Genomic DNA, 14,568 nt, shown 5'->3' with positions numbered 1-14,568 from the left:
TACTGTTTTGATAGGTAATGTATCTCAATTCCATCCATCACATATGTTTCAACTTATCACTCAATGAGGACTTTAGGTCTTTCTTGCGCAACCACTTTTATGCAAAGGGTTTATAAATAACAAATTGTCATCTGGGAATCAGTTTTTTAGGTTTAGGAATGATTAATACAAATTGAGACTACAGGATGGACAAACTACAGCCTGCCACACATTTTTGTGCAGGCTGCAAGCAAATACTTATATTTAGTATAATAATTTAATTTTTTTGTCTTTTGATGCTTCTTTAACAAATTTGAATTTAGGATATATTTTGTATCTGTTAGTTTGTGAACAATTAACTTCTTGTTTTGTTGAAATCAAGATATAGCTTTGTAGGTCACAGATCATCCTTCACTAGCAAAATCAAAAAATTTATTTTTGAAAAACTGAAACAAATTCATGATTCCTTTTCATTAAAAACCGACAGGAACCTAAGTGAGCTACATACAATCATAGATCTGCAGTGTGATATTGATTTAAAGTCAAACTTAAGGATTTTGCTTGAGAAATATTGGTTATTTTTGGATGAACTTGTACGTCTTTAAACTTTTTCTATCATGAATCTCAATAAAAACATTTTACAGTTTAATATCAAGCCCTAGGCTAGGCTTGCCCTATATCAACAAGTTCATATAAAAATGCTGATCAGATCTCTGTGAAAAAATAATGTTTAGTCCATCTTGTATGGAAATGAATTTTATTCTTATTCACTGCAATACTGGTTGGGTGAGTTAAACATATATGGTCATCTGGATTGAAATGTGGCACTGATCTACAGTGTTGATACTGACACAGAACTTAAAAGCTAATATCGAATTTTGCAGCTGTTCTTTTTATATTAATAATTTTTAAAACTTAAAAAACTATTGTTAAATATCATTGCTACTATGATGAAAAATATTGCTACTGTGATTTTAAATAATACCTTGCTATATTTCACATTCCTAAATATTATTCCATAGTAGATAATATCAAGCCAGCACGAATTAAGACATCAGATTTCAAAATTAAGCTAAAGAGTGAGAATAATATATCTTATTATATAGTAGTTAATGAGATGTCCTTATAGTAGCAATTTATTCTTAATTCTATGTAAACAATCATTTCAAATGCTATGGTATAGCCATCATATGTGAAACAAATTATTCATATAATTCCTCCTAAGAGCAAGAAATATATCTGAGAAAGGTAGAACGCAATATAAAAGCCATGAAGGATATTCAAAATGAAAATAGTTTTTTTTAGATAGCTAAGAATGTTGAAAATTTCCTCCTCTACTTGCAAAGATGAGTTAAATGGATCCCATGAACACTTCATGGCCCAGACATTCATCAAAATTCATCAGATCTTAAAATTACAGATACACTATAATTTACCAATTTTAGATTTTAAAATATCTAAAATGTTCTATTTCATTTGTTGAAAACAAAGGATGAAGTAGAACAATTCAAAATACAGAATGCATATCCCAAATTTGATGTTAAATATAATACCATTCATATTTTTTTTAATATTATTTCCAATCGCTAGGCAAAAAGTTAAAGAACTAAAATCTTATAAACAGAGTTTGCAAACAATAGAACTAAGAATTACAAAACCGGTGCCACGTTCGATGACCACTGGGCGTGATGTAGATCCACCTCCTTGCGGTGCACCCTGGAAATGCTTTGGGGCTAAGTGATTTACAATTTTGGCATGCAGCCTTTCTACTCTTCATCCCTTCATTAATCCTTTCACATGCTCAGATTTTTTTTATTAGCATATATATATATCAAAACTTAAATGCTTATTACATGGAAATATGTTAATGAAAACTTGATTTCAAATATTATAAAGTTGTGTTCAAATGAGCTCCTCCCATGAAATTCATATGAAAGTTTCAAAATAATTAATTATAAATGAAATATGCAATTTAGCCATAAGAAGACCCCACTTTGGTTTTAAAGTTCTGTAAATTTTATGATAAATCAGGTTTAACAGCAAAAAACAAAATCATATTTTGAAAAGATAAATTTAATCAAAAACAAGAATAGTCACATATAAAAAATGACACGACAATGACAGAACATAAGACAATCTTATATGTTCAGTTTACAACATAATGAGATGAAAAGTGTATGCTCACAAAACTTCTTAATCTCCAGACTCAGTACGTCTATACCAAAATCGTGCTCGAAAATCATCACTGCATGTCACAAAAGCAGGACCAGTAGGTGAATGTACAATATAACGGACATTATTATTGTGCCCTATGTATAAAAAAAAAAGGTCAAAAGTTAAGAATACAGCTATAAAGTAAAACTTTGATTACACAAAATTCTGATAAGTTACACCAAATGTTCAAATGTAGAATTTGAAACAACATTTAACTTTTCTCAATAAGCTGGATTTTCAGTTACATACAAACTTTACTTTCTCCCTCCAGTTCTATCTTAACAAAATGTAGAATCATACATTATTTAGGAAACTATGTTTCCAGTGAATCAAAAAATTTTATCTATTAAATAAAACAACATTTATTTATATGTTTTCTTTCATATTTACATATATGGAAAAAGACCATGAAAATTTAATACAATTTTATAGCTATTTAACGTTATGCAGCTATATATGCTAAACATGATATATAAGCTCTTATAAATAAAAATAACGACTACTTTGAAGATTTATTCACTCTTTTTAAAATCCAAGTTAATTATTATTAGACAGAAAATAGCAAAAAAAAAAAAAAAAAAAAAAAAAAGATAAGCAGAAATAAAATAGTATCAATAACAGTTTCATGAGGAAAATAAATATTTTGTAGACAAAAACAAAGATGAGTATATTTTTCTAATAAAAGGTATGAAATACTGAGATAAAAAAAGGCTGTAACAAAATGCATATAAATGAAAATTACCGTATTTGACGGCATATATATTTAGAAGGCCACACACATGTAGATGTAGAAAAGGTTATGTGTGTCTAGACCTTTATCCGGGCTAAAAATAGCATTCAGTATTGAAAGTTAACCTGTGTCCTTCACGTATAAGACGCAGGTAACTTTTTGAGACCAAATTTAGGAAAAAAAAATGCATCTTATATGCCGTCAAATATGGTAAGTTATTGAAGATAGTAAAGAAATGTTTTTGGCGCAATAAGAATCACATGACCTAATGAGTAGCAGATGTAAAGGTTTAGAAAATCTGTCTCGTTTTTAACAAGTTTTCCGCCAAAAAATGTTCTTAATAAAGTTGGGGGGGGGAAGAGAAGAAAGCAGTACCTTTAGTGCAAATAGTAATCACCAACCAAATTTATGAAGTTCTGCCAATGTTTTGGTAGTTTTTCAAAGCCTTCGGGCTTAAAAACTTTGTGGCATCGAGTCAAGAAACAGATCAACCTCATTTTGGACACCCTGTGCAGAATGGAAGATAACACCAGCAAGATGTAACTGCAGGTATGGAAAAACGTAAAAGTCCGAAGGAGCGATGTCAGGGCTATATGGTGGGTGTGGCAAAAGATCCCATTCGAGCCCGTATAACGCCAGCTGATGAATGCAGACACACATGATCTTGCAATATCTTGATAGAACATTATCTTTTTGCTCCCAAACTCAGTTTTGACGTTTTCCCTTGATAGCAACATTAACAGTGATGAAATGTGGATTTACTTCAACAACACAGGCCGAAAAGGGCTTGGTCTGTGCCCGGTGAGCTCGTCAGCAATGTCGCAAAGTACAGTTTTGACTATCAAAATGATTATGCTTTGTATCTGGTGGGATTGCAATGGTATTCTCCACAAAGAGTTTGTGGAAAAAGGTAAAACCTTCGGCAGTAAGATGTGCAATGAGATGGTAGTGTGTGTTGATGCTGCTATCAAGGAAAAGTGTCGAACTGAGTTCCGGCACTAAGAGGTAATGTTCTATCAAGATAATGCAAGAGCACATGTGTCTGCATTCATCAGCTAGATTCTGTACAGACTTGAAAGGGATCTTTTCCCACACCCACCACATAACTCTGACATCGCTCCTTCGGACCTCTACCTTTTTTCACCCCCGCAGCCTACATCTTGCTGGTGCTATCTTCTCTTCTTCACAGGACGTCTGAAATGAGGTTGATCTGCTTTTGGATTTGCGGCCACCAAGTTTCTGGACTGAAGGCTTTGAAAACTATCAAAACATTGGAGAAAATCACAGATTTGGGTGGCGATTACTATCTGCATTAAGGGTGCTGCTTTCATGTTTTTTTTTTTCTAACTTTATTAAGGATGTTTTTGGTGCAAAACTTTCATTACAACCAGACAGATGTAGTCAACTGATTTTTTTCTTGCATTCAGGAAAGAAATGTCACGTGCCACAGATTTTAAGGTTGAAATTCTTTTTAATTGAATTTTAATGTTACTAAACAGTAAAGATTCAGTTTTATAAACTGAAAAAAGCACACATTTTTATTTAGAAAAGAAGCATAACATTTGTGCAATTTTGTATTTTTTTTAATTATTTTATGTATTTTGATAATGAACAATTTTAATCTTCTCACATGTAAACTGTAATTTTAAGACTTAAGTTTTTTTAATAATTATTTTCAATAAAGCTTTTCACATCCCATATATAATTTATTGCTTATTTTTACTGCAAACTTATAGATACTACTAATAAAAAATATATGCTTAGATTTCATAGCATATGTAGGTGAAATACTAAAAAAACTTTAAACCAGCCAACCTATAAAACAACACCTAAAACTATAAACCAGCTGCATTTCCAATTTGAATACACCTTTTCCATTAAGGAAAAAGTTAAGTTTGTTATTAAATGAAGATCTGTGATATAGCATAAAACTGAAAACTCGTTTGGTGAAAAATAAATTCCAATGAATTAAGAAATAAAATTCTGTTGCATTATTGGTCTAGATTTTTCAGCAAACTGAATGAAATGTTATTTAATTAATATGGCATTGCATGCCACTTTTAAAAATAAAAGAAAATTGGCAGAATTTCAGCTTTTATGATAAATGGTATTCTTATATTATTCTTTTATGATATTCTTTGATAGATACAATTTGAAGCACCTGGCACAACAGATCAATAATTGCATCACCACAATGTACTCAACACAGAAACATTACATGATATTTCTTAAGGCCCCTCGCCGCTTAAAAAAACCTAGTTACAATTTCAAGATAAATCTGGAGGCTGAAGGGAGAAAAACTTTTTTTTTTACATCAGCATGGAATAAGAACACATTTTTTTTTTATTTATATGTTTTAATCAGGAATGAGTTCATTGGAAAAGAATTTTGTTTAATCTTTACTAAAAATTTAATAAAGTTCAGCTGGAAATATCATTTCTTATAACCATGATTATAAAATAAATCTTTGAAATTCTGAGATATTATGCCACAAAATGAACACTCCCCCAACTCGATAACTATTATATTTCATAATGCCAGCGAATGACAGAATATTCCTTAAGCTTTATTTCTTGCTGAAATCTTTGTTCACTTGAAAGTGATGATGATAATGAACATTTGAAAAACCCAAATTGATCAGAAATGCTACAGACTAATAGAAGAAATAAAAGTTGATGATAAATAATTCTAGTGTTCATACTAATGGACTGCCCGGTGGCAAAAGTGCCTAGCGCATTGCGCAGCTGCACCACAGGTCTGGAGTTCAATCCCTGGGCTGGGCAAGGTTGACTCAGCCTTTCATCCCTTAAGTAGGTCGAGAAAATTAGTACCAAGTTTGCTTGAGGACTAAACACCAGGGGTCCTGCGACAGGCAGACAACTTGCCCAGGGCATATGCTGATGCCCTCCAGGCCCAAAGGTCAAGAAAGCAGAAAAAGGCACAGCAGGCCATGGCCCACTAGGGCTGTCGTGCCACTGAGTTTAGTTCATACTAATGAGATAGTAAAACAAAAGAAAGATTCATTAATTTTCTTAAGAACTGTCTAATTTCCAACTGCCCACTCATGAAATCAATAGTACACTCATGTCCATAAATTAAGGATAATGCAAAATCAGGCAAAGGAAGAGTTAGAAGCAAAACAAATTTGACTTATTTGTAAAGCTTATTTAAAAAAGGTAAAGAGCAAAAAAAGATGCTATATGCTTGATAATTATTAACAAAATTAGCAAATTTTTCTCTCTGGAGCAAATTAAAAAAAAAAAAAAAAAAAAAAAAAAAAAAAAACCCCAATATTACATGGTTGGTATGATTGTTAATATATTGTATGTCTCCCAGATGATGCAATACAGTCCATACAACACCTAGGCATGCTGAGTATCAAATTATCGATCTGATCTTGCGGGATATTACACCACTCAAAAAGCAATGCTCTCCAAAGTTCCGGTAGACATGTAGGAGGAGGTTGACGGGCTGCAACTCGTTAGCCAAGCATGCCCCACACGTACTCTACTGGATTCAAGTCCGGTGAGAATGCTGGCCAGTCCATACGGGTGATATCCTCCGATTGAAAGCGTTCGCTTACAATGTTTGCACGGTGATAATGGGCGTTGTCATCCATAAACACAAATTGTGCGCCCTGAAACAAACGTACATGTTGTTCCAGAATGACGTTCCGATAGATTTGGCTTGTCATGGTTCCAATCTGAACATGCAGGTCAGCTCTGGAACCCAGAATAATTCCACCCGAAACGAGCACTCCTGCACCACTGTAATGGTGTCGTTCAATGATGTTTTCTTGGTGGTAATGGGTACCTGGAGCTCTCCATATGAAAGTCCGGCGAGAATAAGACTGCAAGTTAACCTGGACTCGTCGGAAAACATCACACAAGTCAACTGTTGCGGTGTCCACAATGCATGCTCTCTACTCTAGGCTAACCGCAGGCAACAGTGAGTTGCAGTAAGTGGAACACATCTGACAGGTCTACGAGCATATAGACCAATCTTCCCTAAGCATCTGTACACGGTCTGCCTTGAAATTGTCGTACCAGTGGATGAAGAGAGCTGACGAGAAAGGTCTGAGGCTGTGCTCCACCTGTTTCTTTTGGCAGTAACTGCCAAATACCAGTCCTCATTCGGCTTTGTAACTCTGGGCCAACCTGTAGTGTAACGTCTACTCACATTACCATCATCTTGGAATCATTGCCAAAGCCTGGAGATGACACGCTGGGCAATTCCAAGTTCGTCTGATACTTCCAGTTGAGTACGCCCACATTTCAGATGGCCGATAATTGTACCACGTAAAAAATCATCCAAATGCGTCCTCTGTGTCATAACTATTCGGTTATTGCACTGAAATGCTTATAAAGCGCCTGCGAACAATTTTACTTCTTTGCCTGTATTCCTTATATATCACTCTCTTACACTCTCGTCATTGTGACTTACCATTGGTGTCATCTGGTTACTTCCTGAAATTTGCATATAATTCTTGAAAATGTGTGTAGTGACTTTACAGGTGATATATTTATTTTAGAGTTCGATTTCCGTGTGACTCCTAATTATCCTTAATTTACGGACATGAGTGTATTTTTTACTTCAAGCAGGAACATTTACTTATAGTACAGTTATTCAACTATTATATGTGAAAGGCTACATATATATATTGCTGGTCATCCAGAATGCAACAACATGAAGACAATGAAAAATCAAAGCCATATATTTACTGGATAATAACATAAGGTACATAGGTGAATTGATTAAAATAACAAACTCATTTCATCTGCAAAACAATCTGAAATCAATATTTTGTTCAGCTGCCATGGCTGGCAATAACTGCTGCAACATATCTCAGCACTGAAAGAAAAACGTGTTGAGTGAGCGTTTATGATATGCCAAGCTGTTTCCACACATTAGCAAAGTTTATATACCATAGCCACAGGTGGTGTATGGAGTCATTCAAGTGCTTCAGTGTATCCCTTACTGAAGTCTAAGCATAAATTTTAAGTTTATTGGATGCTTCCTTCATGTGCAGTTTGAATGGCCAGCAATGTATTTTCTAAATAAAAGTTTTTAACTCAGAGTTCTGAATAAAAATTTTTTACTGAACTTTCATTAGGAATTCTTTTAAAAAGTATCTGGATTATTACCTAATGAAACACTATATAATTAAAATATAAAGATTAATTAACTATACCAAGTGATAGCAGTCGTTGACGTTCAGCATTTCTCGCATCCCAGCTACAAAGACTAGTAGTTTTTTCATCAGGGAAAAGGACTAAAAAGTAAAAAAAAAAAAAAAAAAGGCACTTTAGCTTATTAATGCAACAAAATAAAATATAATGACAATGAAATTGATCAATTAAAACATGAAAAGCTTTTTATATCAAATGAACAGATCTTTTTAAACATATGTAAAGATATAAAAATTCAGATTTGTAAAATAAAGAGCAATACATATCACTGTCACTTGATGCTACATGGGGAAAAAAAAAAAAAAAAAAAAAAAAAAAAAAAAAAAAAAAAACATCTCTTTGTTTCAAATTTTAATACTTCTTAGATCAGTTCAGTCAAAAATTTTCTATTATGTGTAATTTCATTGAAATATCTAGTCAAAAATCTTACCTCCTCAATTTTAAATAAATTATAAGTTTTAACCACATAAAAGTAGGAAAAGAATGATTTAAGAGATTATTTCCTTATAAAAAGACACAATAAAAATGCTCAGTTACTGTATTAGTCTGAAGGTGATCAACTGATAACACTGAAGAAACATTTGAGGAATCCCAACATGCATCCATTGCACACCACATTGTCAGTCACCAAATTTACATATTTCCGGTGCTAACACATGCACAGAAGTGCAATTGTGTGTTGAATTGTATTTAATTTATATAAATAATTACAGCATTGGGTATTGTTTGCAATGTTAACTTGAGTGAGCACATTTTTTCTCATGATCCTTTAATTTTGATGACCAGTGTATGACTTTCTTAAATCACTGACTTTGATAAAAAATAATTTACGTTCCTTTGGGTTTGTTTCATCCTTGCCTAAAACAGAGCATGTATTGAAGTTTCATTAGTATGAGGAAGAACATTTAATAATGTTATAATTCTTTTGTTTACATAACTACTTTGGATAACTGAACTGCACAAAGCATGAATCTTTTGCTCTTGGCCTTGAGCCTGAATGACAATGCAAAGAGTTTGGAGGCAAACAGTCTTGCTTCTAAGGCTATTAGGGAGAAAATTCTATGTTTTAAATGCATTCTTTTCTCCTTGTTTAGGGTACATAATATCAAAATGAGAATTATAAAGGCCCGTCTACACGAAGCGATTTTCTCAGTCAACTTTCTCGTAGAGCTACAATTTTAAGGATCTGCGCATGCGCCAAAAATCGGTCATGTTCTCTGCTGCGATTTCAGAACAGGTGTTCACTGCTCACTAGCGTACAATAAAATTGGAGTCTCTAGCCAATAAGATTGTTTTGAGTGATCATGTGTTTTTCTCTTCATTTGGAATAATAAACATGGCTGCATTTCGTTGGAACGAAACTCAACTAATAGATTCCTATAGAGAAAATGTGTTGTGGGACACGAGTAATGTAAATTTTAAAAATTAAAAATTAAGGGATTCTCTTATTTTGATAAGCTTTGTTTTCCCCATTACTTTTTATATTCAAATATTTTCTATTCGGGGTGAAAATTATTTTAACTTCCCCAAGAAAAGTTCCCAAAACTATTAATGATGCCATGTCTGGGTACTAGATGAAAATATTCAGAAAGTAATTGAAACTGTGGTCGCACTTATTGAAAAAATTCAAAAAGCAAAATCTCCAGTCGAGAATAATAAAGCAGCACAGAGACTCAATTGACTTCGCCGAAAATGGGAGTTAATCATGTGACGAAGTACACAAATTTCCCAACACCTCCTACACAAGCAATCATAGCCTAGTGGTAAAGAGCAGACTATATTTTCTCCGTACATCGAGATAGTGGGTTCGATCCCCGATGTTAATTTTGGACTTTCTGCGCCTGGAAGAACTTTTTAATTTAGTTTCTCCATCACTAAATTCGAACTGCATGACTTAAAAGTCACGTTTTATTTTTTCGCCTACCGGGAGGGTGTGTGTGTGTTTATTGAATTTTAACACCTTTCTTTTCATTTTTCGAATGGCCGTTGGCACGTGTTTTAGATCTACTGGTAAAAAAAAAAAAGTCACAAGTCACAAACTCAGTTTTCTGTTAATTGAGTTTTGCAAGAGCAAATTACAGCCCAATTTAATACAATATTGCTGAATTTTATTTGTTGATTAACTGATAGAGTCATAGTTTTCAGACTGTATTAGTTATTTAATTATGCTGATATTAGTTTTTTAATGTTTAATAAATATACTACTTAAGACTTTGCACCTTTATGATATTTCTTATTTAAAATTTTTGCACTGAAATTACACTGTTGCTTTATAATGTAGTAATCTTTATTCTTTATTACCACTTTTTACTCATTGGTTTGATATTCATGACATTTATTCATTATGCTATTTATTCATTAATAGAGGTTTTGATTTAAAGCACAGCAGTTACTTATTTTTTTTGAAACATGTATATTTTATTATTTCAAGATTTAAATGCACAAATAGGAGTGCCAGAAAGTTAAATTTAAAAATAAATAAATAAATAAATAAATAAAATAAAAAAAAGGAGTAATCTGCGTATTCAGTACACAAAGGAAAAGCATATTTTTTTTCAAATCTTCCTGCAAACTAAATTTAGCAAAAATCGAAATCACATGACATCATCGTAAATACTTTCTGAATTGTACCATGTCTTCAATACGCAACTCCCGGAGCAAGTATTACGAAGGCACTATGAATTTCTCGTCGTTTGACCCAATTTCTGGTCCAAACGTATTTTTCCCCCCTCCCTTCTGTAGAAGTAGTTAAGTTAAAAATTGTAGCTGTATCTATAGCAGCAATTTAAAATAGTCATCCATTATTTTGAATATTTGACAACACCGTAAGCTTTGTTTACAAATTGTAGACATGTGATGCTGTAGAGGGCGGGAACACTTCCTTTCATAGTGATTGGCTGAGTGAATTCCTGTACTAATGAGAAAATAGTTCCATGTGGACAGGCGAGCTATCTCAGATAGCGTTGGCTGCTAAGTCGGCCGAGAAAATCACTACGTGTAGATGGGCCTTTACACTGAGAACAGTTCATTTAATTTTCAATGTTGCCAAACCTGTTTAAATGACTTGCTTTTTTAAGACATGAGAAACATGCATCTCTTTTTAATAATAACTATTTTTTATCACTTAAAATAATTTTTCTTGCACTAAAACATTCTTTGCTGGGGTGAAACTTATCACAAAAAATACAATTTAGTTCGTTATCAAAGCTTTTCATTTTTCTTGCATTAAAGCATCATTTGCTGGGGTGGAACTTATCACAAAAAATATAATTAAGTTGTTTATCTGTATTTTTATCAAGGCTTATAATTTTTCTTGCATTAAAACATCCTTCACTGGGGTGGAACTTATTGCATAAAATACAATTTAGCTGCTTATCTGTATTGTTACCAAAGCTTACCAATGAAGGCCATCCCAAGATGTTTCCTTTGCTTTTTTTGGAACAGAGCCCTTTTTAAAATTAAGGTGAAAGCCACACCCAGTTCTTGTTAATAACACTATTTTTTCGCCTTAATCTTCTTGGTGAAGAAAATTCATCAGTTGTTCTAAAGTATTGAGACTTGCAACTGTAATTTCTTCTTCTTTTTCATGTAAGCAAAACTTCTTCCAGAAGGCAGCTTTCCACTAATGGAATTAGAAAAATCCCTAAACATTTCCTGCATTCTTTCTAAGCTCTCTTAAAGAATTTTAGTTTCCGGTTCATCATACACCAAATAGGCCTTGGTTTGCCCATTTGGCCTTGGTCGCCATGTTTTTCATAACCACACTTAATAAATCACAAACATAAATCTGGGCAAGCAAATCATCTTTTCCAAATAATTCTTTTACTGGTTTCATGGCCTTTCAGCAATTCTCTGTTGTTGCCGGAAAATTCTCAATGAGATGCTCAGCTTTCGATTTTGGCTCCACAGACTGCACTAGATATTGCATGAATCTTTTGAAATAGGCCCCAGAAGGATAAGTAATCCCATGGGTCATCCCACAATTTCTTCAGCTCAATTTTAGGTTATTTAAATTTTCTTTTTTCATTTCTTTCTGCGGAAGCTTCTTGCAATCACTTTTCCAGTTTAGTGCACATTTCTACAAGCTTATCTCTGTATATTTCAGCTTCTTCAAAATCATCAGTGTACAGTTTCCTACTATCTTCAGTCTTAAATAAATTTTCAACCTTCAAGTGACTGGATCTTATTAATAGGATGCAGCTTTAAAATGGGAACATCATTTATATCTGTAACTTCTTTAACCAACTCATTTCAATTTTCTTCAGACCGACATTAAAATGACATTTCTCAGTCCTTTCTGTTGAGCCTTTAATGCAGTAAAATCCATCTTCAGCAAATAATTCAAATTCCAAGAAGTCCTAAAAGTTTCTTGAAGTTCTAAAATGAAAAACAGCCATCCCGCTGAGGGAACCATGGTCTTATTTTGGAAATGAAAAGCTGAAATTTAATTCATGCGTGTGAATGCAGGATGTTTTGAATAGTCCAGGAAGACGAAAGTCATTTCGAAACACATGAAAACACTTTATTTGAAGAGCTTTAATTCATTTCAGTTTGCACGCACACACATATATATATACGCAATTATATATATATATACATAAATGAAATTATTTTAGCATATGTTTTAACTCAACTGATTTTGAGGTGGATCACACGTGGTCATCAGGTCATGCCATGCTGATTTTGCCCCACATCTTGTTTTGGCTCCTACTTTCATTATGTAAATATATGATTTGGCTACATTTAGGGTTACATACTAGGCAGCAAGCTTCACTTATCATTAGAACTAACTTATACTTGCTGATAGAAACTATAGTAGAATTGTATTTGGAAGGTAACTAACTTACCATAATCTTCTGTATGGTTGAAAACCGCTTGGCTACGATGTATTTGCTTTCCTGTTGCACCAGCACCAGTATAAGCTATAAGACATCTTGCCATAGACAGCTCCCATAATTTTACTAATGAGTCTTTTCCACTACTTAAAAGATACTAAAAAATAATAGTAAAAAATTAGAAAATACAGACATATCCATTAAAACATTTTTTGGCTAACCATATTTAGCACACACAAAAAAAATTATAACAGAAATTTAACAACTGTTTTTAAAGAGTTCTTAAAATTCTTAAAAGTCTACCAGCAAAAGTATTTAAACATATTTTTTCAATAACAGTTTTTAAATCCCTTAATATTACATTCTAGTTACTATATAAATGAATAATACTATTCAACACATGGACCAGTAAATGCAAGGTTCACACACAGTTCTGCATGGGAAAATTAAGTACTTTTGAGGACCATCAATGAGTCAATTAAGGACCTATCTAGTGTATGGTGTGTGTGTGTATTTAGTTATGGCAAAGCACACTAGGGCTATCTGCCTAAGGGGAGGGATGCCTTTCGTGGAGGACTTTCTAAGGGAAACTGGCTCGTATACACGTTACACATGGGGAAAACCACGAAAACGCCCATGCAGCCAGCCCGTTCGCGGGATTCGAACCTCGGACCGAACTACCAGTGTTCAGCGACTTTACCGCTCGGCCGCTGGTGGGCTGGTAGCAAATAGAAACTGAATAAACTAAAGCAAATATTTACACCCGGAGTTTACTTTTGTAATTTGTAAGAATAAAATAAATCTGTAAGTAGGATGCATTATTATTAAATTTAATCTAATACAAAAACTAAACTCATTTGCATAACAGCCCTAAGGGGCGAAGGCCTGCAGTGCCCGAAATCTGCTTTCTTGACCGTGGGCCCCGGGGTGAGTAAAAGCATATGCCCCGAACAAGTAGTCAGCTTGTCGCAGAACCCCCAGTGTTTAGTCCCCAAGCGAATTTGGTACCCATTTTATCGACCCAAGTGATGGAAATCACTTGGGATGAAAGGCTGAGTCGACCTTGCTCAACCCGGAAATCGAAGCCTGGACCTGTAGTGCTGCTGCGCGATGCGCTAGCCACTGCGCCACCAAGTCTTAATCTAATATTTAATTTAATTATAAAAACAAATTTAAGAACAAAATTAACTTATTTATTATAATTTTTTCAAATAATTAACATTAAATTATAAAATTTCTTGTAACGTTTATATTTTACACTTAAAATAGTCTCACATATTTTAAAGAAGATTAGTGGCTTATCATCTAAATTTTACTAGCAGCTTTGTATTGATTCTTTCTTTTATGCCTCATTTCATCACATAGTGGCTCAGTACAAAGGTATATGCAAATCTCATGTAAAGTGGCATAAATTAAATTATGAAGTAAAATAATAATCAGCATGACTCATAACAGAAGCTTGGCTGTTGCTACTGCAGTCATACCACCTGATGCTAGTATGGCTGCAAGTGTCGAAAGTTAGTGGCATTTTGTCTTAAGTATATTAGCATTGCAGCTTTGTGTAGATTTGTTGGATTTATATCTCAATGAATATATAATATTAACATAAAGTTCCAATAGG

At 33.4% G+C, this 14,568-nt stretch overlaps 1 protein-coding gene across 1 annotated transcript in view; it reads right to left on the bottom strand.

Moving 5' to 3' along the window:
- Positions 1-2,031: 2,031 nt before the first annotated feature.
- CstF50 (cleavage stimulation factor subunit 1 Cst50) overlaps positions 2,032-14,568 on the bottom strand; it is a 69,505-nt gene continuing 56,968 nt past the window's right edge. Inside the window, exons 11-13 of the mRNA XM_035377156.1 lie at positions 12,960-13,104; positions 8,115-8,195; positions 2,032-2,288 (exon numbers count right to left, since the gene is read on the bottom strand). Of these exons, the coding sequence (XP_035233047.1) occupies positions 2,173-2,288; positions 8,115-8,195; positions 12,960-13,104 (342 nt within the window). The 3' untranslated portion in view covers positions 2,032-2,172. The remainder of the gene's footprint in view (positions 2,289-8,114; positions 8,196-12,959; positions 13,105-14,568) is intronic.

The sequence above is a fragment of the Stegodyphus dumicola genome, chromosome 10 (genome assembly GCF_044657685.1).
Source record: "Stegodyphus dumicola isolate Sdum_Otavi_A_Nest chromosome 10, ASM4465768v1".
NCBI classification, from domain to species: Eukaryota; Metazoa; Arthropoda; class Arachnida; order Araneae; family Eresidae; genus Stegodyphus; species Stegodyphus dumicola.
The sequence above is the reverse complement of the archived record's forward strand: the minus strand, read 5'-3'. Positions and strand labels throughout refer to the sequence as shown.